This window comes from Ictalurus punctatus, chromosome 23, assembly GCF_001660625.3.
Source record: "Ictalurus punctatus breed USDA103 chromosome 23, Coco_2.0, whole genome shotgun sequence".
NCBI lineage: Eukaryota > Metazoa > Chordata > Actinopteri > Siluriformes > Ictaluridae > Ictalurus > Ictalurus punctatus.
Window position 1 is genome coordinate 17463369 of NC_030438.2, and position 27738 is coordinate 17491106.

Here is a 27738-nt window from a genome sequence, read left to right on the forward strand (position 1 = left end):
TCTTAACATGGCATGAGTTTATGTACGATTGGCCGATTGAATCATTGGTGCATAGGTGTACAGGTGTACCTAATAAAATGGCCCATGAGTGTATGTCTGCAAATATTTATTTGCTTATTTATTTATCTATTTTGCCGGCTGAAAAAAAGAGACAGAACGAACGAACGAATCAAGCTGAGAACTTTTCAGTTAGGGATTTCCTAACCCCGCCCCTCCCCCCGCTCCAAAAAATACCATTTATCTCGCCTGGAGCCTACATTTGTCTTCGAGAAGCAATACAAACTCTATTTCCACTGTAGAGCAATCAGCCGTGGGAGCTATCGATTTCTCGCCCAGCTGCGCCGCGCAAAATTGCTTCAGAGTGTAACGGCAGGAGGAACGACTCGGCCTCGGGCCTCGGCTGACGGGCTGCCGGTCAGACTCCACTACGGAGAACTGATTTCATTTGAATCATTTATCCAAACTTAATAAGGTGTTTGAACTTATTATTCAAGAGTGCGTTATATAAAAGCAGAGAAATCCTGCTTACGTACAGCTGGTGGACAAAACAAATCAGACCCTTAACAGCGCTAAATGTAATCTATAAACCCGTTAGAAATAGACACACATCAGGCGCTTTATGAAGAACACCCGTACACCTGGACATTCTGATAAGAGAGATGTTCAAACTGGTCTGCGCTAAGTACGCTAACGACCGCGGTGAGCTGAAAAGCATTTCAAAACACGCCAATCTTTAGGCGGATGGGCTACAACAGCAGAGGAAAACACCGGGTTCCACTTCTGCCAGCCAAGAACAAGAATCTGAGGCTACAGTGGGCAGAGGCTCAGTGAAACTCTACACACACACACACACACACACACACACACACACACACACACTCAGAAAAGAAAGCAGATTTTTTACTATTTGTTATATTTGAATGAAAACAGATTTCTTTGAAAAAGAGAGCCTAGGTGTGTAAGTGTGTGTGTGTGTGTGTGTGTGTGTGTGTGTGTGTGTGTGTGTGTGTGTGTTTGGTTATAGATGTTTGGATGCATGTGGTTTCTGGAAATAGTGTGAGTTCCACTTAGGTTGCAATAACAAATCACACACACACACACACACACACACACATGCACACACACACACACACACACACACACACACACACACACATACTCACTTCTCATTTCTGGAAGAGTTATTGGTGTAGATATCATCATGGTGGCACTACTATCTCTAATATTCTCTCTCTCACGCTCGCTCTCTCTCTTTCTCTCTCTCTCTCACACACACACACACACACACACACTGTCTGTTTTTCTCTATTGGCTCCCAGAATGACATGTCATCCCAGCCCACATGTGGACGTGTCTCCTAGTGGCCTTTCCCTAATACAACACAGGGCTAATGCCCTAAAGCCTGCACTCATTTTTACGAGGACAATTTGCACCAGTTGGACCCTGCTCCAATAACACGCTGAGTTTTAATTAAAACCTTTGATGTGCCAAAGAATTAAATATGTCTCAGACCGAAAGCTCAGTGGAGAAATAGAAATGACTTCCAGTTCCTCCGCCATGTGCCGTAAGTCACGCGCTGCGTTGTTCTCACCCTATTAATAAAGAAAGCAACCTGGGCAGCAGGGGCAGACGAAGATTGTGGCGTTGTTCAGTGTCTCAACCTTTGGAGGTCATTTTCCAACAAATCACATGCAAACACGCAGCTGCGCAATGAGGCCAGGCTTCTAAAGGCGCATTTCTGTTAGCGTTTCTCTCGCCAGAGTTCACTCGTCCTGATTTCGCCCAATCACGAGTACCCTTCCGTCAGAAAGAGGAGGAGTTTCAACTCAATTTAACCAGCCAATTGCAAACTTCATAACAATCTTAAGTGTGCCTGCAGGCCAACCAGTTTTAATCATGATAATTCTTATAGTGTTCTCCAAAATGCCTTACATGTGAAACAAATATGACTAAACAAAATCAAGATTGACTCCGAATTGACTCGAAATCTATGACAGTGAAGTATATTAGTAAAACAGATGTACAGCAAATACACTATAAGCTACACAAGCAGAAAATCACACAATAAAATAGTTCAGCTTGCTAGCTCGTTTGCTACCTTGATTAGCAATACGATACGATACATTTCCCTTACAATACAATATTTGACCTCAGTTTTAATCAGACAATATAATAGCGTATGTAACGCTTTACGCTGGCACTAAATTCACATCTATGATTTTAACCCACGACCAAAAAATGTTTCGTCTACGACAGCAAAATCAGGTCAGTGTAAAACCAGCTCCTACGGTCTCTCTTCTCTGATTGGCTGCAACTCCTGCCAGTCATGATGTATTCTGACTTGCCTGAAGTTCGTGCCTGAAATTCGTAATGTAATGTAATTCGCAGCGTAATGATTTTTGAGCTTGCATATGTACTATGTGAATTACATAACTCAGGAAAATCTCATCGTGTCCCAAGTTAAAACAATGCATCCTAAACTTTTTCTTTATAGCTTACTCGCTAGTTCTTTTTGGTTGTTTTTTTTTTTTTTTTTTTATGTTTTCAAGCTTACTACCGAACGTGGGTCTTTATATAGTCATTGATAGTAAGGAAATGTTAAAACTATCTTAGCTACATAACTATTGTTAACAACTGACATTGCTAATATATTATAGTGTGTAATTAAAACCTTTTTTTTTTTTTGGCTCTGCTACTTTGACTCTGGATTGGCGACATCTGGAAAAGAGACATCTGGTCTGTCGCACTTTGAACACTTTGCACCTGCGGCATGTCTGAGAGAAACGCTCCCTAAAGCCTGCCGCTACACTCACCCCCCGAAAGCATGCTCACGTCTTCAAACGATCAAATTTACGAGTTCCGGCAGGCCAGCATTGTTTAAAAGCTTAGCCCGAGGCTGTGCTCGTCCTAGCTAATTGCTAGCACTTACTGCTTGATCTTGTGCATTCAGATTCTCCTTTCGATGATATACAGCCAGTACTTACTCAACAGCGTCAGGGTCGAGCAAAGTTACCTACCCTTCGGCCCGTCTCTGCTCCGAACAGCTGCCGTTTTTTTATGAACACGGATATAATGTAGAAATTGTGCCGCCAGTGTAACTGGTAAAAGTAACTCTTTCATTCTCCGTTCTTCAGCTTAGCTGTGTAATCATACTGGCTCTTTGTCAGTTCTTCATTACACAATGATCAATCTTGCTCAGCGGGCGCCAAAGGATGTTCTAGCGAAGACGAATAGCCTCATCTATGTCATCTATGATCTTAGTGAAGTCATTATGCCATCAAACAGCTCATCTGAGTTTGAAAAAAACAAAACAAAACTGGAATTCTAAAGGAAAACTGGGCAACGGAAACTTTTAAGCGGGACAAAACGACATGTATTTCCATATGCAAGGCAAATACACTCTTAAATAGAAAGGCGCCGAAACTTTAAAGTGATGTCATAGAAGAAACATTTTTGGTTTCCTAACGAACCTCTTGATTGATGGATGCACCAAAGAAAAACATCACCACAAATATTAACATGTGAAGGGTTTTGTGGCGACAGGAATGATGGCTAACGAACCACACTGCCGAAAGGTTCTTTAGGGAGGAATTATGGACTGAAAAGGTTTGTTAGGGAAGAATCATTGACTGAAAGGTTCTATATAGAGGAATTAAGGACTAAGATGTTCTTTAGAGAAGAGTCATGGATACAAAGATTCTTTAGAGATGAATCTTGGACTGAAAGTATTGTGGACTGAAAGGTTCTTAATAGAAGTGTCATGGACTAGAAGGTTCTTTATAGAAAAGTCATGGCTCTTTAAAGAAGAATTGTTCACTGAAAGGTTCTTTAGTGTAGAAACCCAGACCAAAAGCTTTGTTAGAGAAGAAATGTTGACTTAAAGTTACTTTAGAGAAGAATCATGGACTGAAAGGCTCTTTAGGGAAGAATCATGGACTGAAAGGTTCATTAGAGTAGTAATTTGGTCCAAATGGTTGTTAATAGAACAATTGTGAACTGAAAGGTTCTTTAGAAAAGAATCATGGACTTGAAGGTTCTTTAGAGAAGAATAATTGACTGAAAGGTTCTTTATGGAAAAGTAACAGACTAAAAGGTTCTTTAGTGCAGAAACCTGGAATGTAAGGTTTGTTAGAGAAGAATAAATGATTGAAATTTTCTTCAGCAAAGAATTATGGACTCAAAGGTTCTTTAAAGATGAAGCATGGACTCCAAGGTTCTTTAAACAAGAATAATTGACTGAAAGGTTCTTTAAAGATGAATCATGGACTCCAAGGTTCTTTAAACAAGAATAATTGACTGAAAGGTTCTTTAAAGATGAATCATGGACTCAAAGGTTCTTTAAAGATGAATCATGGACTCAAAGGTTCTTTAAAGATGAATCATGGACTCAAAGGTTCTTTAAAGATGAATCATAGACTCAAAGGTTCTTTAAACAAGAATAATTGACGGAGAGCTTCTTTAGAGACAAATCATAGACTGAAAGAATCCTGAACTATAGGTTCTTTAGGGACAAAGTGTGGAATGAAGGATTCTTTAGGGTTGGAATTTGGACCAGAAGGTTCTTCAGAGAAGACTCATGGACTCAGAGGTTCTTTATAGAAAAACACTGGACTGAAAGCTTCTCTCGAGATGAATCGTGGACTGAAAGTTTTTTTTTTAGCAAAAAATAAAGAACTGAAAGGTTCTTTAGGGAAGAATAATTGCTCTAAAGAACGTTTTATTATTATTAAATGTTTTTTTTAACAAGGAGGCACGGTGGCTTAGTGGTTAGCGTAGCACCGGGATAGGCTCCAGGCTTCTCCATGACCCTGTGTATGATAAGCGGTATGGAAAATGGATAGGTGGATGGATTTTTTAACAATATATGGCAAAATATTTCTGTAAAATGTTATGGGTTCTAGTTATAATGTTCACAGAAACACAAAAAGCACAGAAGAAACAGCTTTGTGTTAAAAATGTATCATCTTCTAAATACATTTTGCGAAATAGAGACCACTCCTGATGTTTCATTATATGGATCATCACTCTGTAAAGAGATAGAGCACATGTGCAATGTTACTAATGACTCAGAGCTCGTAGGGTGTCGCATGCATGTGGCTTACATAATCAGTACAAATGAAATCATGCTAACTGCTAGACTTTAGTGTTCGTTAACTGTTAGCCATGCTAGCATTATTAGACAGGGCTTACTTCAAAGCTGCAGTATGTCTCTGTTGTGGGTGTGGGTGTGTGGGAGGCTGCAGCGTAATTAGTATGATTATGATTACACATGGAAATTCTCACACAGAGCCGACAAGTGGAGAGGGAATTTGCGCAGCACGGCTCGGTAATCACGGCGAGCTCGGCAAATGGATGCAAGCGATCATACAGCATGCATCAGAAGCGAAAAAGACATCTCGTTGCAAAATACCGGCATTTCTGCCCTAACACAATTAGGAATGTATTGTTGCGTAATTATGGTGCATTATTCAGGGTCAGATCTGTGAGGTCGTGTAGTGTGTTTAATCAGGTTGCACACCGAATCGGGGAGGCTTGTTGATTAGCTGCTTCGTGTATACGTGATGTGTTTGGGGTTTAAATGACGCCTTTGAAGGTCAGAAAACAAATCAGTATCGGTTGCTTTGAGTTTTAAGAGCTGTTTTGAACACAGGCTATAGTTGATACACTGTAGTTCTCTGAAGGGATACTCATTCAAAGCATACTGCAGTGTTTTTATAACCTAGTCGCTGTCTACTGCTTCAATAGCGTATGTGTAATGGATACGAAATTTCAGGTTTCCCTGAAAGCGATTCGACTCTGAATCAACCCAGGAACGAATCAACCATGCCATGTACAGTATCGTTGGTAAACGAGATCTTTTAGCTGTGCTTACGTTCGACACACGTGAATCGAAGAGGGGCTTTGGATGAACGTGCGTGGCGACGATGTCACATGACGCGTCTTGGCCCGAATGTGCAGAAAATCTGCTGTAATTTTCGAAAAAATCGCAAGCCCCTCCGAATATCGGCGTGTTTGCTCGAGGCGCTGGTTTTATAAGCACAGTGAAATCAACCCAAAACACAAGTAGCAAACAAACCAAAACTTTTCATTTTGCTCTGACTCGGACTCGAGCAAACGGACGAACAGGCGTGAAAGTTACATAACAACGCTGAAGGTCTTATAGTGAGAGGGATATCCAATATTTTTGCCTTTCTTGTTCTCTCGGTGCATCCATGACATACTTTTCTCACGTTTGAACCATGCTTTGTTTTGAAACTGTCTTGTGCCAATTACTCACACCGCAAAGCTGAGCTCATTGCAGTGATCCTACCCCAGTGCTATGTGTGTGGTTTATAGCATTAGGCCTGTGGTAATGGCACGGGACCCAGAATATCATTTTCAGGTGGAACAGAGATTGGTTCCTTGGATTGTTCCTCTCCGCCCGACAGCTTTTAACACTCCACCAAATAAGCCGAATTCTTTCTGCGAACGGGTCTTAGAAGTGGCAGAACACACTGCGTTCAGTGTACAGAGGAGTCGGAAAGAGGTTGGCAGTGTATGGTATCGCAATCATGCAGAGACAGAGGGAGAAAGAGAACCAAATAAAGAGACCAGGACGATGGGTGTGCTCAGAGAAATGCCTTTTCTGTCTGTCATAAGAGAGGCTGTTGGGTCAGTGGCCCAGCGTGTGGTATCTGGGTCTTTCAGATGGGTCCTTTCTGTGTGTGTGTGCGTGTGTGTGTGTGTGTGTGTGTGTGTCCGGAAGGAGCCATAGCGAGACTGAGTATTTGAATAGAGCCACTGCTGAGATGCCCATTTACCCATCAGCCCCGAGACTCTGCGCTCCCTCACTGTGGGAGTCCAGAGAGGAAGTGTTGTAGTTACCCCGCAGCTCTGAAGAATCACACACACACACACACACACACACACACACACATTTGTCTTACTATCATCTTAAGGACCTTCTAATGCTAATGAATGCTGCGCCTACACTTAAATCGACCTCTAACCTTAAGCTCAGTAACAAAAACAAAACATTTTGCCCTTTTAAGTTTTGAAATAAAAAGCTGTTGTTTTTGTCAAAAAAATAAAAATAAAAAGTTGTCCTCGTCTGCACCAGCCAAATATGGTAAAAAATGGTCAAAAATGTTCAATATTCCTGTCACCCCCCCCCCCACACACACACACACAAACACACACTCACAGACCTACAGAAATGCAGGTCTCATCCTATCAAAAGTCTGATGCTCATTATACAAGAATGCAACATTTCAACCAGGTCCTGTTTTCATCTCATCCGCTAACACCTGATATGGGGTCAGCTCGTACACTCCCCTTCTGTGCTATTGTCCTTTTGAAATGTAGCCAAAACAAACACACACTGTTTTGACTGGCGTCGATGACCGTTGAGTCTGGTTTGTGAATATGATCTGGGGGAAATATACTAGGCTTTCTGGTTAGGAAAGAAGCAGTTGAAAGCCTAAAATAGTTCTACTGAACTGCTGTTATGGATATGCTTGTCAAATATCTAATTATATTAGAGGCCGGTGTAACAAGTTAAAAGAGTATAAACAGTATTGCAGTATGTACGCTAAATCACAGTATGTATTATTTAACACTATACCGTACATGATACTTTATACCACGGCAGCGTTGAATTCTCGGCTCTGATTGGTCGGAAGGTGTCGATTCATTTTCTGTAACAGCAGCTAGTAAAAATTCTTTTCTTTATAGTAAGAATTCTTTCAAAACGAAACCTGCTGTATATAAATGTCGCTCTGGTGAAGTTTTCTGCCGGGAGACGTTTATTTAACATTTATGGAAGGAGTCTCCAGTGCCAGTACTTTGTAACAGTCAGAGGTAAAACTCTAACTTTAAAGTTTTCCGAAGTCTTCGCGCTTCCCCAAACATGAGGCTGGTGAAGGAACGGCTGTTTCTAGCTTCTATCATTTAAAAATAACTTGTTTCGTAGATGCTCCACAACGTTAAACGTAACTATAAATGGTTAAAAACTACAACATTTCATTTTTTAATAATAATTAGAAAAAATTATTCCTGTACAGATTTGAGAGTGGAAGGAGAATTTAATGATGAGATCATTCACAATACTTTATAGTATTGTGTAATTCCTGCACATTTTCCTTTGAGTATTTTCCCCCCTGTTTTCCAATTATGTTTTGGGTAAAATAGCAAACCTCGAACACCAAACATGTCTGTATGTGATGTACGGTAAGGTGGGAAATTGGACAAATGACTCTTTTTTTTTTTTCAATACTACTGGAGCAGTAGTCCTCAATGCCCTGACGACGGCCAACGTTTTGCTCTCTCGCCGAGTTCCCCACTGGGTTAAAGTATAGATCCGGCGTAAACGAAAGGTATGACATTAAATGTTCATCAGTCTTTCGCTGGAGGGAAGTGTTGTAAAGTGGTAGTTTGCAGGGAGAGAGGAGTTGGTTTGAAGTTTATGAGCCTTCGTAACAGAACTACTTTAATGAACAGAGGCACCTGAGGGGGAAAAAAATCGAGGCCTCTCGTACGCTGCCACGTTGAGACGGAAAGAAATCACCACACTTCAAATAACAGCGCTAGTGAAGAGGAGCATCATCTCAGAAAAGAGAGTCTGCTGGGGTTTGGGTTTAGATGCATCCGTGTTGCTCGTGGTTACTGGCACGAATTCCCATAATTTCCACGTGCCATGGATTCCAGGGTGAAGTTCGCGGCTTTCGTCTGACGTGTTTTGTTTTGCCTTCGTTTCTGTTTCAGTCTTGTCTCCGCCCCTGCCCCATCATTGGTTTGCTACCTATTGTACTCACCTGTTCCTTGTTTGCCTTCTTATAGCCGGTCTTCGATCTTCACAAAGTTTTGTTGCTTGTTCTGTGCATTTCCGAGCTAGGTTTTTTTTTTCTGTTTTTCCCGCTCATGAGTAGATTCTCATTGCTGTCATCCGTTAGCATGTTGCAATTACATTTAAACCGTGTATCAACCGACTTTTATAAGTTTGTAAAAAAAAAAAAATTTAAAAATGAAAAGAAAAAATTCTGACTGTGATAGGAGTTTCATATATTCACTAGTCTCTGCTGTGGGGAAAAAATATTCGTGAAGCAGACATGAAAGAAAGCGGGCTAAATGTACATTGTTAGTCTGGAAATATTTCATTCTAGATGAAGCCAATTCTTCAGTCAACTGCACATTACTCTGAAGCTATGCTGAGAATTTCTTCTTTCTTTTTCTCTTTTTTTCTTATGGAACGTAATTACTTCCATGTCACTTCGAGACTTTTGGATAAATGTAGAAGTATGCATAGGACTGAATTCCCAACTGCCCATGAAGAAAATTCTGACTAATCCTGCAGTTATTTTTATCTGTACTCTCCTGCAGTATTTTTCCGATCACTTTAGTATTCCCGGATTTAAAAATAAACCCGCAGTTTGAATCCTAGCACCTTAATAAAGCTGTTACTAAAGCTGATATAATGAATGAATGATTGAGTAAATCCCAGTTTACACCAGTTTATACCTGAAAGTTAATCACGTGGCATTTCATCCCTTTCTTCGTCCTTCATATATACCGTTTCCACCCGCATGAGAGTTAAAGCGCCTGCTCCTGTGAATTTCTTTTTTGTTGTTGTTTGCTCCCCATTGGCTTCAGGCCTGATACATCTCCTCGGGTTAAGAGTAAGGCTCTTAACAGTTTTAAAATAAATGTAATATGACATAAAGATTGAATATTTTGCACATTTATTTATCTTTGTTGTTAACAGTGTAGCGCAAAGAAGCGCTGAAGCTGGAAATGCAATTTGTAGCCTGTCTTTTGTTGTTACCTCAAGTGTGCTTTGATGTGCACGTTTCTGTTGTTTATCAGGATTTAAGTACAGGAATAAAATTGCATGAAATACCGGTGCCCTGAATCCGTTTTTGCTTTAACTGTGGAAGAGGCAAGTTTTTGTAATTAGTCTTTGATTAGCAATAAACTTTAGTAGTCACGCAGCCCTGCACGAACCTGCGTGAACCGACGCGCTTCGTCATTCGGGCCCTGCAGATGCCCTTCTGTGGATCTGAAATGCAAATTTCGGTTGTTCAAAATCAATAGGTGCGCCGATTTCATCCCATGCATGCGAGCTACGTAATTGGACGAAACATAGTGGCCCGTATTACATGTGACAGGTCGTTTATTCCACTTTGGTAAATGATAAGTGTGCATGGTGTTGAACAATGCTGTATTCAGCCTTCAGAGTGTTTATGAGGTGACCTACTTCCCTTGGGTCTCGTGTAAATGCTACACCATTTGAGAAATTTTGCAGGTTTAGTCGAGTGGTTCATCCAATAAAGTGTAAAAACATCCAGATCTAGAACGGTAAAAAGGGTTCTTCAGTCTTCAGTGCCTTTTGGAAACCCATTTTCCAAGCAAAAAGCCCTTAAGAAAGCGTGGCAAAGAAAGATATCTCCTTGGTCTTGTGGGCAGCTTTTTGCATTTAAGGGACAATCAGGGACATCGCCTTAGACGACATGTCACCCTGAATGGCACGATAGCAGGTTTTGACGTTTATTTATAACGCCCCCTGTCCTTGCTGTCATTGCCTTCATTCCTGTCCACTTCCTGTTTGATTTCTGTCCAACTCCTGTCCTCCCTTCTCACCGTTGACGGGACGAGTGATGAACTCTCCTGTCATTTCTGATCCACTCTGTCGCGCAGCAGCCTTTCTCTGACAGGATAAAGAACGGCTGCGTTACCCCAGACGAGACGAGACTCTAAAGAGTCGAGGAAAGTTCACGTCGGTGAAGATAGACGCGGTTACTTTTGGATAAAGAAACCGTGCGTCAAAATGCACTCCGGTTCTGATGACTGGTAGCAGCAGGGAGGCTGATTATTTTTCATCGGCAATCTGACAGAGGGGAACGGGGCTTCAGTCACGAACGAAATTGACGACGTTGCCGCGGTGGTCCTGCTGAGATGCGTCAGCTTCGTAAAACTTTGGCATTACGGAGCCAAACCTCAGTAGGGGAGAAGAGTGAAACACGTTACTGATTTAGTTCAGCTTTGAAGTAGCAATGAAGTTGGTTCTAGAAGGGACAATTTGGAAGAGGAACTGTTCTCCATGTTGTTTTGTTCAGACTAGGGCTAAGTGAGACTTCAAATTTAGCCCCAAATTTCAATTCCTATACTTATATTTATCCACTCGCAAAATGGACAACTTCAATAGTAATATAAGACATGATACTATAATAAATTTAATGGCAGTTGACTAAACTTTCCTTAACATTCATGGTTTAGTAGGCATGTACAGCTGAGTAAGTTTACATACACTTTGACTTTTTCATTTAGTACCACCCTGAACAAGCTATTTCACATAACAGATGTTTAAATATAGTCCACAAGACACAATAATAACTGAGTTTACACAAATGAACCGGTTCAAAAGTTTACACACGCTCGATCCTTAATACTGTGTTGTTACTTGGATGTTTGTGAGAGTTCTTCATGAGTCCCTTGTTTGTCCTGAGCCGAGCCGTTAAACTGCCCACTGTTCTTCAGAAAAATCCTCCAGGTCCTACACATTCTTTACTTTTCCAGGATCTTTTGCGTATTTGACCGTGCCTATATGATGTTGTGATCCATCTTTTCACACCGAGGACGACTGAAGGACTCGTTTACAACTATTACAAACGGTGCAAACATTCACTGATGCTCAAGAAGGCAATACGATACATTAAGAGCCAGGGGGGTGTAAACTTTTGAACAGGGTGATCGGTGTAAATTGTTATTATTATGTCTTCTGAGAAACATCTTATGTGAATCCGGTAGATATCTTATTTAGTTTCTGAATGGCAGTACTAAATGAAATAAAGATCTTTGAACAAAATATGATCCTTTATTATGATCCTTCTTTTTTATTATTATTATGAACGTTTTGCAGATTCTACAAGGCGTATGACGTCAGTTGTAACTGAATGGTCTGATGGCTCCAGTAGCCTGAGCGAAACAGTGCCTTAGTGAGCTCCAAAATAAAACCATATTTTGACCACATTTCTGTGCAATCTGGCCTGAAATCCACGAAAGAAATCTGCTTTTATTTATAGACCTGGAGCTCCATGGACGCTGTGTACGCAGAACACGTGCAGTGCATAGGGCAGCATATCCCTGCTGGGGTCTTGTACTTTCATGGCACACGTTTTTACTGTTCTCTCTCATTATCGAAGGATAATTTTTTTTCTTCCTGGAAAGTCATACGTGAATCATAATCAGACGAAGAATAATATAATGAAATGACGATTCTGATACCGTGTCCAGCAAACGTCTCGACCGTAGCAAACTCAGAAAAATCAATAAATCTGATCAGTGTTATACGGTGACTACTGTTGTCAACTGTAAACAATAGTTTCCTGATGATGAATGACGGTTAATGTTGTGACCGATACTCTTACTCAGTCACATTAGACAGAAAGCTTTCCAGAAAGTTCTATAGGGCGTCTGGTTGGGAACTGAAGTAGCTGAGGAACTGCAGAAGTTCAGGTGTTCTGCAAATTGCTATTTGAATGGGTTTTTTTTTTTTTTCCAGTGTTTGCATAGTGGTAAAGGGTAATCGTGATACTTTTCATTCCTCTCAGTCCTTGACAATAAAGATACAACCGACTAGAATTCTCTACAATGCTGTTTATCTGTCAGCGTTTTCGTTTCGTTCCTCATACAAGTAAAAAAAAATACTTGTCATTGCATTCTGTGTAGAAAAATCAGTGAAAAAAAATAATATAATGCTATATGTTCCTAAACTAGCTTTGTATTTCACATCCGTTACATTAGAAGGTTAACGCTGATTAATGCGGTCCCTTGTGCTTCAGCTCAGGTTCCTTCTGACCTGGAAAGACAGCCTTCAGGTTGAGTGGCTGGAAATAAAACCGCAGAGTTGCCTGAGGCAGGGTTCTTTTATTACTCGGATCTATTAAAAATAGTTAATTGCACACCGAGTGATTGCATAAGATTTGTTTAACCTTCATTTGCAATATTTACACCTTCTTTCATTTTGGATTTGTTCTCCTAGAGCAGGGGTAGCAACTCTTTGCAGCCTGGGATTTCAAAAAAAATGTTTAAAAATGTTTTAATTTCATGAACATAATCCAACTATTCCAGTATTAGCCCCATTACTTAATATGCGCAGTGATTAATCGGATTAATTTCTGAACTTTCCACCCATGGAACACATGCTTGACATTATTTATAGGCATAATAACTTTCATGATCGTAGGTTTTAATTTCCACCTGCCAATTTATTTGCCGTGCTGTAAAGGAGAGCTCAGGTTCTGCTCGATTTCCGCATTTTATTTACGGTAGGCGGATGCTTTGTCTGGATGCCGTCGTGTTCAGCGGATTTGCAAGAAGGTTCCGTATGAACGACCCAACGTTTTCTGACAGTCTCAAGTTAATGAATTATGCCCCAGCGTTGATGTTCGTCCGTATGGTAGAACCCATGCAAGTTCAGTTTGTGTTCAACGCTAAGTGTAATTACAGTGTCACGGAATGATTTTCTTAGCACTTTACTGACACGACTGAGGAAAATGTGAATATTCTGAATGGATTTATCTTGTTTTCATTGTCGCTACACCTTTACGTTGCCCATATAAGGAATAAACAATACAGTCGCTAATGTAATAAGTTGCTAGCTTATGCTGCCTCCATATTTCTTGGTTTGCCTTCATGGCTTTGGCTCTATCATGGTGTTTGAAAAACTTTTGGCCACAGTTTTACTAGGCTTGTTAGCTTAAATCACAGAAAAGACGATCCAGACTCAGAAATCAGGAATTTCTCCGTGACACGTGTGCCGGTTTACTAGTATGTTATCTTTCCGTGTAGGGTTCATGAGATATGAAATCCTGGTTGTTAAGTAGGAGGCTCAGTTATGAGTGAAATCCTACTCATATTAACCTGCTAGCTAACTATCCGTTAGCTAGCTAGCTGGCTTACTATTTGTGGCGGTAGGAAGATTTTTAATGAGATGAATGTTGAGCAGATGTTCCTAGGCAATTTAGGCGTTTCCTTGACATTGAAAAACACAACAAGTAGTATAGTAAACAAATCATCATTCATTTCTAAGTAAACGTAACCCGAGACATTTGATGTGCACTCTCTGAAAAATAATTATTAAATAAACCGTTTTTTTGGTTTTTTTTGGCATGAAGTGTTTAGGGTTAACCTCGGGATACACAGACGTTCTCACGCTCTCGCTTCTTACAGATGTTCCTTTTCTCTCTCACCTTAACTCCATCTATCCATCTCACTCTCTCTCCATCTCTCTTTTATTTTTGGCTTTTCTCTCCCTCGCTCCATCCATATTAATTTCTCCTTCTTGAGATAATTCCTGTTTCTCAGAACGTGTCTGGTCTGTGGTCCTTCCTGATACTCCTCCTCCACAGATTTACCATTCTCTCTCTGAACCGTTTGAAGCCGTGCTGGGGATTTATGTGGCTCTTATATCATGTAACCCTTTTTGAGAGTCTGTAGCTTGTTTCACAGAAATCCATATGGTTCCAATATGAGCTGCTTTTAGCATCGTATTAATGCTGTTCCCCAACTGAAACTGATTAATCAATTCGATAGCGATCCACACGGCTTCAGCGCCATCTGGTTTGCTCCCCTGACAGCAAGCTTTCGCTTGTGCCTTGAAAGGAGTGCATTTTTAAACGTACCTGGATGAAGCTTAACCTTGAAACACATTAAATATGTTTTGTTTAAAATGTTTGTTTTTGGCACTAATTTGTTGGATGGTACTATGTTTTCATTTTCATACTTTCCTGTGAGAAGTTGTTGTTACAAAGGAACACAAGCAATTTCAAACCCAAAGGAATAACTGTTGGATTTTACTATTAGCTGCTAAAAACCAAAGAGATGTAGCTTCTCTTCTCACTCACCATTTTCCAGCAACATCCAGAGTCATATTCATGCGAAATTAAACATAGACGTAGTGGACACATTGATGTAATGGTGCACTGGATACCAAGTTCCAGAATGCAATGCAGCTACAGCATACGTGCTGAGTATATTGGCTCGGATAAATTGCGATCTGGCATTGGAGGAGCTTGAAAGTTGCGGCTTTATAAGCTGATCTGTTTGAGCAGAGTGTCCAGATGGAGATAGGAGGTGATATCACTGGACATAGTAAAGGACTAAAGCACTGCTGCATCACTCTCTTTATATAGAGACGAAGTGAAGGCTAAATCCCACTGCATCGCTATCAGGAGGTAGTTGAACGGCGTTCTGGGTAATGTAGGAAACCATTAACCAAAATGAAAAGAAGTTTCAATTTAAAAAATGTCAACACCGGACAACAGCGGATCTTGGACGCCACTGACGCTCGCCTGTTAATTAAAAATATCAGCATGGAGTTTGTTCGGGGAGGATTTTTCCCTTAATGTTGTAAAATGATCAATCCTCTAATCCGTAGCGTTCACATTAGGACAGGACAAGCTCGACCTCCTGCCTCCATGATCACATCTGACAAGATTAAGGAAGGAGGCTGAACGCTGTTAAAGGCCAAAATTACAAGCAGGACAATTGCACTTTGCAGCAGTGGGAGCAATGAGTGAGAACATCACCACCATTTCGTCTCGCACGATGGAAGCTTATCACCTCAAACAGGCACCTGCGGAGTGTTTCAGTTTCCCATTAAAACCCGAACGGCTCTCGCTGAGTGGCCAGGTGCACTTTCATTCAGGATGAGACGTGATATGAAACGAATAAATGATTCTATATTACTTATGAAATGGAATATGCCTGCAGTACATGATGATGTTTCACATTTATTCATTCAGCAGACACTTTTACCCAAAGCGGAATAGAATCCAATAACAAGCCGGGGGACATAAAGAAGCGGTGTAATGACAAATCAAATTCATATAATTTCCTCCTTAAGCCAAATGTAGTGGATAAACCAAAAGATGTTTGGTGTTGGATATTCGCTTCTTTAGTGTTGCAGTGAATGAGCCTAATGGTGCTAACAACTAATGAAAGTCCATCTCAAATTCTATGAATCCATCTATCCATATCCATGAGAGCGGAGTATTTTTGACAATTTTTTGAGCAAAAGATCAAAAAGTTCAACAATAAAGACAGCCTTATCACAGCTGCCTTTGCTTATATTTACCAAGGGTGCCAATATTAGTGGAGGGCACTGTTTGCCAGACAAGTTCGTTTCTGCTACCGCTTACATTATAGCAGCTATAAACTCTTGTTCCCTCACCAATCTGCGTCTTTTTCTCTTGAACTTAAGAAGGCAAAAAGATACAGCTTCTCATGTTATTCAGAAACCAGAGAAGTCCTCTATGCTGATGACTCTCCCATGCAGGAAAACGTATAGGCTGTTACAAACCTCTGACACTAGAGACTCCTTAGATAAATATTAACCTTTAAATGTTAAATGAACTATTAGGTACACACAACAGATATCAACAATGAGGTATTTTTCTCTCTTTTTTTTTTTTTGGTTTGTTTATTTGGTTTGTTTCACACAGAACTCTTGGACCCAAGGTGTAGCATTTTGTTTTGGGCTCATGACAAACAGTGGAATGCCAACTCTAAGGTGGCATCAGGACACATAATGTTCTCCAGCCAAATACTTTCACAGTCCACACAGCTGTTTTTCTGTCAAGAAGCCCCCAAGCCCATTTTTATCTCTCTGCTGAATGAGTATCTTCTGCTGTGATGTTAATTAACTCTCTCTCTCTCTCTCTCTCTCTCTCTCTCTCTCTCTCTCTCTCCCTCCCTCCCTCCCTCCCTCCCTCCCTCCCTCTGCTGCCCACAGATGGACCCGGTTCAGAAAGCAGTCCTCCACCACACATTTGGTATCACCCCTTTGTCTAAAAGGAAACACGTCTCCTGCAACGTGTGCCAAATACGATTTAATTCACAGGTAAGAGAGACCGATCCACCAGACTCACATTCAATAGGGGCCAAAATTCCTAGGAATTCCTCGAGTCCTCTAGGAATCTGTTCTTTTATTTGGTTTGTTCAAAACTTAACACAGTTTTTATGATTTATGTTTGACAAAAAAAAAAAAAAACATTCTGTGCGATTTGATTCAAGAAAGTGAATCAAAGTGAACCAGTGGAGATTTGAATGGTTCCTCTAGGTTTTTAGCGTGTTTCTGGTGGCTTAAACGTGTTTGTTCCTGATAGTTCATGATGGCTTGTGTCTCTTTATTCTGATAGTAGTTAACTATCCATGAAAGAAGAACCTATCGGGTTGTGGTGGTATTGAAGTATAACAAAAATATCCCTAATGCGAACCTTAAGGAATCTAATGGAATGAATTAATCTAATTCTCATTAAGGTCCATTACATAATGGAAACCATTAGATCCATTTGTTTGTTTTCAGTAAGCGGTGTATTGTTGTCAGGGTCATGGTGGATCTGGAGCCTATCCCAGGAGCACTGGGCGTGAGGCTGGAATACACCCAGGATGGGATCTAATCCATCATGCACACATGCTGTATAGTACTTTCCCACACTAATTCATACCTACAGGCAATTTAGCATAGCACATCCACATGGCATGGTTTTACAAGGTGGGAGGAAACTGGAGAACCTGGTGGAAACCCACATACTCCCAAGGCATACCCACTTTTTTTTTCTCATAATTATATAAAAATGTTTACGTTTTCTGCTTAGAGACAGTTTGATTAGTCATTTCAATATGATGCCTGGAGGATTCTGCTACACACTGCATTTTTACAGTGAATTTGTGATTTGAGAACTACAAAATGCTAGCTTCGGGGTTCTTAGTGGTTAGCACGTTCGCCTCACACCTCCAGGGTCGGGGGTTCGATTCCCACCGTGGCCCTGTTTGCATGTTCTCCCCGTGCTGTGGGGGTTTCCTCCGGGTACTCCGGTTTCCTCCCCCAGTCCAAAGACATGCACGGTAGGCTGTTTGGCATGTCTAAAGTATCCGTAGTGTATGAATGGGTGTGTGAGTGTGTATGTGATTGTGCCCTGCGATGGATTGGCACCCTGTCCAGGGTGTACACCGCCTTGTACCCGATGCTCCCTGGGATAGGCTCCAGGTTTCCCCGTGACCCTGAGAAGGATAAGCAGTATAGAAAATGGATGGATGGAAAATGCTAGGTAATGACGTAGGCTTCAAATTTAGCTAGCTATTACGTCCTTGTTAACTCAGTCAACATAATGGCATTGCGTCCAACAGAAGAAAACAAGAGAAAACTTTTAGCAATATCAACTTTTTCCCGTCAGATGTGTTGGTACGTTACTAAGAAAAGTCTTACACTGGAATTACACTTACCATCGACGAGTGAGCTGTTTATATTTGATGCTCTCGTCACCAATCCCGTCCTGAATGTAGTGTTAGCTCCGTTCCTAGTCAGTCCAGGCGTCCAGGATGAACAGACATATGGATTTTGGTCACTCTTCACAGTTAGTAGATCGGAAATATCATAATTCTGAGCTCTGACTTTGCTCTTTCGGGGCAATCTGAATGCAGCAATACACTCTCGTGTAGCGTAGCAGAATAATTAGCTAGTTAAGCACCTAGTGTAGCAAGACAATGTTAGCTAGGTGTTAGAGCAGGTGTTACAGCCCAGGAGCCAAACCAATGTTGGCCCATCATTTATTTTGGGTGGCCACGTTGGCTATACAACGTTATGCTGGTCTTGGGCCAACCTTGGCAAAGAAGCCCTGCCAGTGTTGGGTTAACATTGGGCCAACGTTGGCAAGATGGATTTAAAGGTAGTTGAAAGTCTGCCAGGCCTGGTGGCCCAGTACTGACCCAACCGAATGGCTGATGTTTACTACCTGTGCGTAAACCCCACTGCTCGAGACTCCAACGGGAATTAAATGTACGGCGTCCAAACAGTTTGAGAAAATGGTTTCCTTCACATGTTTGAAGTGGGTCTGAACTCAGCAGAATTTTTATTCCTCACATTCCTCCCAAATTAAATGGGCCTCTGCTGAGTGCTTTAGTTCAGGGGCAGACGGTAAGCACCGACTTTGGAAATGAAGTCCGGCTGTCGTGCCCGTTTTAGATTTTCCTCACCTAAGACGCAGAGAGACTTTGCAATTTGGGGGGACATTATTCAGCAGGTGTGCATTTGAAGTAATAATATATTTCGGAGGACTATAGAGCGTAGTGTTTAATGGTTCAATTTCTTCATCCGTTTGTTATTATATATGAAATATCAGGCAGTGTAGCTCTGATTTGCTTGAAATAAATGTATGCTGGAAAGACTTTTTTTTTTTTTTTTTTAAATCACCAGTTTGAAGATGGTGTGTAAACAAAATATTTCGACATTTTAGCTTCATACAAGAATTCCTCAGGATCAACTGAGTATACTGAGTATAATTGTTTTGGATTAAGGAATATTAGAGTTCTAGTACTGAAATCAGACTTCGTGATTTATTTATTTATTTATTTTTTCTCAAATTTGATTGGTCAGAAGGTGTTGAACTCTGACAGTAGCTCCAGCTGCAAAATGTATATGAATGCACTCGTGAGACGACATTTATTTAGAATTTATCGAAGGAGTCTCCAGTGTCAGTGCTTTGTTCCCGTCAGACATAAAACTCATTTCTGTAGGAACAGCTCATTCACAGGGACTTGTATGGCTCCACATAATTTAAGTCTAATAATAAACAGTTGTTTTGTTTTTGTTTTGTTTTTTTAAAAAAACCCTGTTGTTATTTAACAACAAAAAGTTCTCGATAAGGAGGTTTATTTACCATTTTCGGAAGAAGTCTCCAGTGCCAGTGCTTTGGAACAGTTTTCCGCCACCGGAAAGTCTTCAGGGCACTTGACGTGTTGAAGAGTTTATACTTTGTGGTTTCTGGCTAACATGTCAAGCTAAGTTTTTAGTCTTATTTACTACTATAGGAATGACTGTTTATAGCTGTAATGCCGTAAGTGATAACAGGAAATGACTCGTATTGCAGATGGTCCACAACATAAAGTGAAACTATAAATGAATAAAATGTAAAAAAAACAACAAAAAAAACCAAAACAAACGTAAGACGTCTTTCTTTAATAAGTAAAAATGTTTAGTGTTAAAAGTTGCTGTCATGTAAGGGCATTAAAACACTTCAGGACGTTCTGTTCTTGGAAAATTATTGGAAAACTTAGAGGTGATAACAGTAGATCCTCTTTGCCTCGGGCCACATAACATCAATCCATCGTCGATCGTATTCCTATAACAACATGTCCCCGAGTGTTTAATTCCATACTTGACTTAAGTAAGTGACGTTTTGTTCATGTTTGTTCTAGACCACATCGACACATCTGTGTGACATCACTGAAGCACTGGATTTACAAACCATCTTTTCAGAATTAACCTCGTAGCTCCAGTGCTAACTACGGAAGCAAACCAAATGAGCCTTGGAAAAAGAAAGAAGTTGTGAAAATGTAGTTGTTGTTGTTTTTTTTGCGGAATATTCCTTTAACCCTCAGTTGCTCAGCTGGATCTAATCATACACCGCCTGCTTTGGATAAAAGCATCTGCCAAATGAATAAATGCAAAAATGGCTAGCAGGGTTGGCATACAAAACCGATGAGTGCACTGCACACACATTGTAGCTAATTCCACCTTTTTCCCCCTGGGCTTCAACATCATACATCATCTTATTATTAGAAAAACTAACTGATGTTTGTGAGCTCTTTCAGAGAAGGTATTACCAAAAAAGGCAGGGTCTGCTGAAACAGAAATCTGTGCCATGGCAAAAACTCAAACCTCCCAAAGCCATATGTATGGAGCGTCGTCGTTCCCCCCCCCCGTTCTTTTTCTTTGGTATTGTTCTTAATTCATGAGCCATTCCTTCTGTGTTATATCATTTCACCTGAGGTCTTTAATCCAGAAGAACTTCACATTAAAAATACCATTTCCACCATTTCCCTCCATTAAGACAGCTATCTATTGTGACTCGCTGAGTTATTATATCTATCGGAGGGCGATCAGGGACTGTGAGAGTCATTTCTGTTTTTCCATCATTCATGACACTGCAGCTCGGCAGTGAAAAGCCTGGAGGAGATTTTGCATTTGAATCACAGCAGCACCGTGAGGAAGCCTGTTCTCATCAAAACCGACTCCATCCTTTTACCTGGGTTTTTTTTTTTTTTTTTTTTTCCCCTCACATTTTTCAAAAATTAAATAGGTCTCTGAGCGTTTTAGTTCAGGGATAGACGTCGGGCGCCGGCTGGCTCATTTCAATTCATTTGGAAATGATATCTGACTTTCATGACATTTCAGGATTCAAAAAGTTATGAGCAAAGAAGTAGTCGTCGAGGTATCGGAACTTTCTGGGACATCGTCCACTGAAATAATGCCGTTATTCGAGCAAATGCGGTGTGGAAAACGGATCGATTAATCAACACCTTCTGACTAATCAGATTAGAGAATTCAACAGCGCTGTGGTACAGTATAATTAAGGAATAAAACGCTTGCTCTTATAGAAAAAGAATTCCGCCGTCGGAATGGAAATCGACTTATGGGACGTTTTCAAATGAATTATTTTATCGCTGCAAGTCTGTTATAAGATTAGTCAGGACACGGTTGGGTTTCTGTGTGTAGAGTATCATGACTCTGTGAGCCTCTTCACACCTCTTCGCAATAATATTGATACAGAGATCAAAACAGACAACACAAGCTTTTTTCTTTTCTTTTTTTTTTTATAGTAAAACACTGTACACAACTGCCCCAATAAAATGATAACATTAAACCTAGTAGGATATAAAAAAACAAAAAAAAAACAAATGCAAATTCTTAAAGCCCCGAGTGTCTACTTTCATATCAACCATTAACCAATGCCTTCTTATAGTAAACGTCACCGTGTCAACGATGAACCATTTTTTCTTTGTTAAAAAATAGCATGTTTTTATCGGTTTATTATCAGGCCACGTTCCGTTGAGCGGGTTTTTACCCTAGAAAAGCTGACATATTAAAATAAACCTCGTGTCTCGATTAAATCCAGCTGGCGCAACCGTCTGAGCTGTGCCGTGATAGAAAAATCAATCAATCAATCAGATTAGAGAATTCAACACAACATAAATCCGATTAGAGAATTCAAACGCGCCGTCTCTTAGTTGCTGAATGCAGATCTTCCGGGACTGTAGCTCTTGTTTGATTGATTGATGACATTATTTAACTTAGTAAAGACTTGCTGAAGAAGAATCTCTCTTCTTCAGCGAGGCCAATTCTTCCATATGGGGCTCTTAATGAAAGATTGATGGCGGTTGAAATTACACCAATCATCCATTCGCATCACGCCGATCTCTGTCTTTGCAGTTGACTGGTATAAATGGTAGGATGGAGGCGTACGACACTACATTTTTCTCGGCGTTATCAGCGTTCTCATAACAATATGCAACTAAGGAGACGCGCTCGCAAATCAAAAAAGCCATAAATCTGTAAGGTCCATCACTTCCATCTGCATTTCAGAGCATTTATTCATTTTGCGCTTGAGCTTATTGTGCTCACCGAGGCATTAATTTCACTGTTCGCAGACGTTTATTTCTTTCTCTGTGAGTCTGCGGTGGAATGAAATGCAAGGTGCGGTGTGTGATATTACAACAGTCAAGTAGCAGTACTTGGTTTGAGGTCTACAGCAGGTTGTGAGTCGGAGTTCAATACCAAAGATGGTTTTAATCGCAACACAGATCGGCGATTTGTAGCGATCACATACCGTTTCGCTGTTCTGTGGACAATGTAAAGCCGTAGTGACGAGAAAGCCTTTCGGGAATACCTGGATTTTCCTCAGATGTGATGGTAAATTACCATAAAAAAGACCATGCATGACTAAAATTCCACTCTTATTACGCTCAGCATCAAACGCAAGTGACATTTTCATAGTAAGAAACGTTAACGTTGGGTCACAAGTCATGAATACAGAGCTGTGAAAATTGAAACTCGGATTTTTTTCGTTTGTTTGTAAAAAAAAATAGAGTAAAGACATGCTCCCATAGCCTTTAAACATAGCCTGCTTATAGCATACATTGTGTGTATAGTAAACGTGAACATGAGTCCAGACACCATTATTGTACCATAAAGTGTTATGTAAATAATTCTGGTGGTACGTCATGGGGAAAATTCAGCTAGCATTTTACATAGCAGTTATATGGCCCATGGAAAGCCGTAGTGACAGAATAATTACATAAAACTACTGGGAATACCATGATTTTCCACAGATAGGTCGGTCAGTTGCTGGAAAACGATTTTCAGTACGACTACAATGACGATGTTAATACGCTTAGCGTCGACCGCAAACTGAACTCGCGCCGGAAGAAACGTAGACATAGCGTCACAGCTCACGAATTATTTTAAAAAGTTGTGGACTTCGGAAGTGTGTACGGTTCATATGGGGTTTTGTTGTAAAAGTACAGTCATTTAAATTAAAAAAAAAAGTATTCTCACAGTAATAAATAATGAGTACCAGGTTTGAGTTTTTTCCGTTGCAACGCACTCCATTCACCCCATCAGCAGGTGTATCGGAGTAAAGCTCAAGAACTGTGGACTTCAGTGCTAGAGCTTGGCTCAAAAGCCTGACTGTTTTCTCAAGCGCCTCTGAAATCGAACATGAAACATGATGCAGAACTAAAATATAGTCTGAGGCCATGTGTAGCTGGGTGTCAGGAGAAGACAGAATAAGTAAGTGAAATATTTGTGTGTGCGTGTTTAGACATCCGCATGCCAGTCGGTAAGAGGGAGTGCTCTTCACACTCCTGTCTCGGCTTGTCAGCGAACTGACAGAGGCCTTATTTATCCTTATTTATCCTTCCTTTTCTGCCGCAGGCAATGACAGACAGTGGGACAGAGGAGCACATTCAGATAAACAAGGGCATAAGACCCTGTCCAAGCGAATCATAATAATCCTGGCTCGAAAGGTGAATCCGGATGTCACTCGTTGTTGTTAGGAGGCTGTGACGGTGCCAGTGCTACTGTATTAATAATAATCCCGGGTCCGTGCTATATGGACGGGGAATAAATTGACAGAGTTGAGGTTTGTGCAATAAACGAAGGAAAGATTTCTACAAAGGGCTCAGTTTAGGAAAACCAATTGGAAGTCCTTCGTCGCAAAGCAAGCGTTCCCGACTTTTAATAATGAATATTTGTGTTTCGTATATATATATATGTATATATTACCCTGACAGACTTTACACCACTTTTGACACAATATTTCAATTTGTATTTATTTCCCTGTGAAAGTTCCACTGTATAAACGTAAGCTATTATGCAAATGACCTGCATCCCATCACCTGTCCAGGTTAGTTTATTACAAAATAATATCATGGTTGAAAATGTGAAGACGGTTGTGGAAACGCGCATTACTTCTTATTCATTGCAGCGACATTTCGCACTACGTGAAGGCAAAGTCTATCGTACTGTATACTGGATGGAACGCATTTGGGAATATTGATGTTATAATAAATATCTAATCTCATTATGGTTTTGAAAAAGTGGTGCAGCATTTGTTCAATTCAATGACTGTATATTGCTTGAAAAGTCTGTTCAAATTATAATCAAATTTTGTTTTTCCTGAATAGAATTACACACATATACATATATATATATATATATATATATATATATATATATATATATATATATATATATATATATATATATATACACACACATACAAGTCTGGCGGGCCAATCATATTGCAGAGTAAGATGAAATATTCTAAAAGTTTTTGTGTGCTTTCTTATTTTTCTCGAAAAATTCAGACAAATTCAAATGAACATTGGCACTGTGATTGGATTTTGCCTGATTTCATCCAAATAAAGTTGTAAGAAATGTAGTAATGAAACATTAACTCGACCCCTCAAACTAAAACCACCCTTAACTGTTGTATCTTTAAATACGATTTAGTTAGGCTGACGTAGCTATCGGAAAGAAGCTCCACCCCCTTTGAGACTGTAACCACACCCACTATGGAGCCACTGTATGTCCTTGTCACTGGCGTGTTATATTGCACTTACAACTATGCCGTCGCTCTCCCCTTGCCACATCCTCCGTTCCGACATCCACTCAAACGTGACCCTTCCGTTAACCTGAAAATCACCAAAACAACCCAGAGACAGATTTATGCGTTCAACCCTGTTGAAACCTTTGAAGGCAGATTTGGCCTGACTTAAAATGACATCCAGGCTCTGACAGGGTTTCCTGATGTCCTCGGCCCCTCTGTTCCCCCAAGCAGATGGATTTTGTTTGCTTCCTTTGATGGGATCGGGATGTGACCGGGTCCACGTTTCCAGCCATGACTCTTACAGTTGGTTTGTGGTTCTCGGATTCTTTGCCACCGATTGATATTACTAACTCTTTCTCTCTCCGTTTCTTGGTTCTGTTTCTTCCTCAGAGCCAAGCGCTGTCCCACTACAAAGGCACCAAGCACGCCAAGAAGCTTAAATCTCTGGATGTGCCCAAGTGCAAGCAGAAAAGCTCTGCGGTAATGAGGGAAAACAGGAAGGAGCCTGAGAAGATCTTCTCACCTTCCGCTCCACCGAGCACCACCGAGAGGAAAGGTAGGCGTCTTACCGTGTATGTTTGCATTCATTGCTGTATTAGTTCGTATATAAGTGGGTAGGCAAGAACTGCCTTAACCCTTAGATTCTTGACACTGCCTTGCCTTAAATTCCTCGACACTTCATAGTCTGGTGCCAGTTACAGTAATAACCCTAACTGAACCACAGCTCTGCCGAATGCTTGCATCTGATTGGTCAGAACTATGCCGAACACCAATGTGGTGTCATAAATACGGCAAAGTTTACTGTGAAGAGATGTTTATTTAGTATTTCTAGAAGGAGTCTCCAGTGTCAGCACTTGGTAACGGTTTTCCTTCATGGGAAGGACGGAAGATCCTCCAACAAGCTGCGAAAACATAAGCGATCAACCTGTTTCTCGGATTTTCCGCAACATTAAATGTACCTATAAATGGATAAATAAACCAGAAAATGAATGACTAATTTAAAATAACTGTGGTATAGAGGAATAAAACACTGCGCAATTTCGTGCTGTTATTGGAAAACATTCAACAGCACACCCACAATTGTTTCATTCCTTGCTTGTTTTGTTTTTTATTTCGTGATTTACCCTTACTCAATTTAATCTTCGCTTTAATTTGAACTGACTTACAGGTGATAGATGATCTAATCAAGCAGTTGAGGGTTATAGGCCCAACGCTATGTCTTTGGCAGTCCGCTGCAGATTTTATCTCTCTTTTTTTAAATCGAGAATGTTATTTGAATTTATATACATATTATGTGTATTTTATCATTTCGTATTGTATTATATGGGTTGTTTTTGTCGATTTCACGACCGGCTATAGCTTTTTATTTCCTTTTATTTATGGCAGTTCATTTAAATCAGTGTATGCGTTATTTAATTTTAATGGATTCCATTATTCATAATGATTTCCTTGTCTACCGCTCTGCAGTCAGTTTGAATTCCTTATTAGGGTTTTATTACTTTGTTTGTCAATATCCAATATCCAAGGCCTCTAGGCAAATTAGGCCTCCTGCTTAGTAATACATACATGGAAATGAAACGAAGATCCTTTTTAAGAACAATGTGTAAATTACGGTGGTTGCGATTGGCCTGAGAGTAGCAAGGTGGAAAGTGTTCGAATTCAATGATTCTGAAATGAATCTGAGACCCAAAGGTGGCGTTCTTGGCCGTGCCAGTCGTTTTGTCTCTTGTTTCCACTTGCTTGCCGGGAGAAGCCCTGAGCACAGGAAGGGTTTCTGGGTTTTATTTTCATTGTTTACTGCACTAAGAGTTGACAAATGACAGATACCTTGGGGAGTTTTAAAATAAAAACAACCTAATACAATATGTAAGCGTTCAAAAAGCCTGGGCCATTCGAATATTCCTTGGCGAGTAGTGAACAGAACATGCGCGTGAAATTCGTCCAGCTGCAAGAACTTTTCCGTCTCGCTCTTTTCTCCAGGCAGATGATGCGCTCTTGAGTTTCTTGAGCGTTTCGTTACATGCCGAGCTGTTCCTTACGTGATTGTAGGCTGGAGTGTCTCTGTCTTTAAAATGGATTTACTAAATCGACTCTCGTGTAAGCTTGGTGGATTTTAAAGCATACGCTCTAGAGGATTTCGAGAGCGTAATTGAGTAGGTACCGAAGGAGACGTAGCATGATTGATACGAATCTCATATGAAATCACCTATGCAGAATTCCCACGGTGAAGCACGGTGGTGGTAGTGCCACGTTGAGCGTTACACTTAGCCTTTTCGTTGCTCGTCTGACTAATCCCCTTGCACAGTTGCTGATTTGCCTGGACAGTGTATTTGGTCATTTTGCACCATGTTCTTTCCATTTGTTTATAACCAAGCCCTGATTCATACTTTTCCAAATCCTGGGAAGCAAACCAGATTTGTTTTGATGGCTGAATCATGTTCGTGATGTTGTTTGTTTAGGTATGTTCTCTAAAAAAAAAAAAAAAAAATCTGGTCCAGGAACCGATGTATTAAGATCGAAACCCTTTGATTATAATTGCACACAGGTGGACTCCATGGTGATGTTAATGACGGCATCAGGTCACTACGGTACCTTCTGTACTATTTACAGAGTCAAATTCTTAATAAACTTTACGATCCATTGTTTATGTAATGTAATACGCTAATATAGTGTGGGGCACCGGTAGCAGTCTTAGCATTTCCTATGACTTTATTCGTAAAAAAAAAAAATACCACATAATCCTTTTTGCTTCTTAAGATGGCGTTGGATTTTGTGTGCAATCACAACAGGAGCTGAGTTTTAGTAAAAAAAA

The 27738-nt window shown here is 40.4% G+C and overlaps 1 protein-coding gene across 2 annotated transcripts in view; it reads left to right on the plus strand.

Moving 5' to 3' along the window:
- Nucleotides 1–27738, plus strand: part of znf385d (zinc finger protein 385D) — a 62651-nt gene that overhangs the window by 17677 nt on the left and 17236 nt on the right. For both annotated transcript variants that reach the window (XM_017453625.3, XM_017453627.3), the window contains 2 exons: nucleotides 16769–16876; nucleotides 25317–25482. In XM_017453625.3, coding sequence (XP_017309114.1) covers nucleotides 16769–16876; nucleotides 25317–25482 — 274 coding nt within the window. The remainder of the gene's footprint in view (nucleotides 1–16768; nucleotides 16877–25316; nucleotides 25483–27738) is intronic.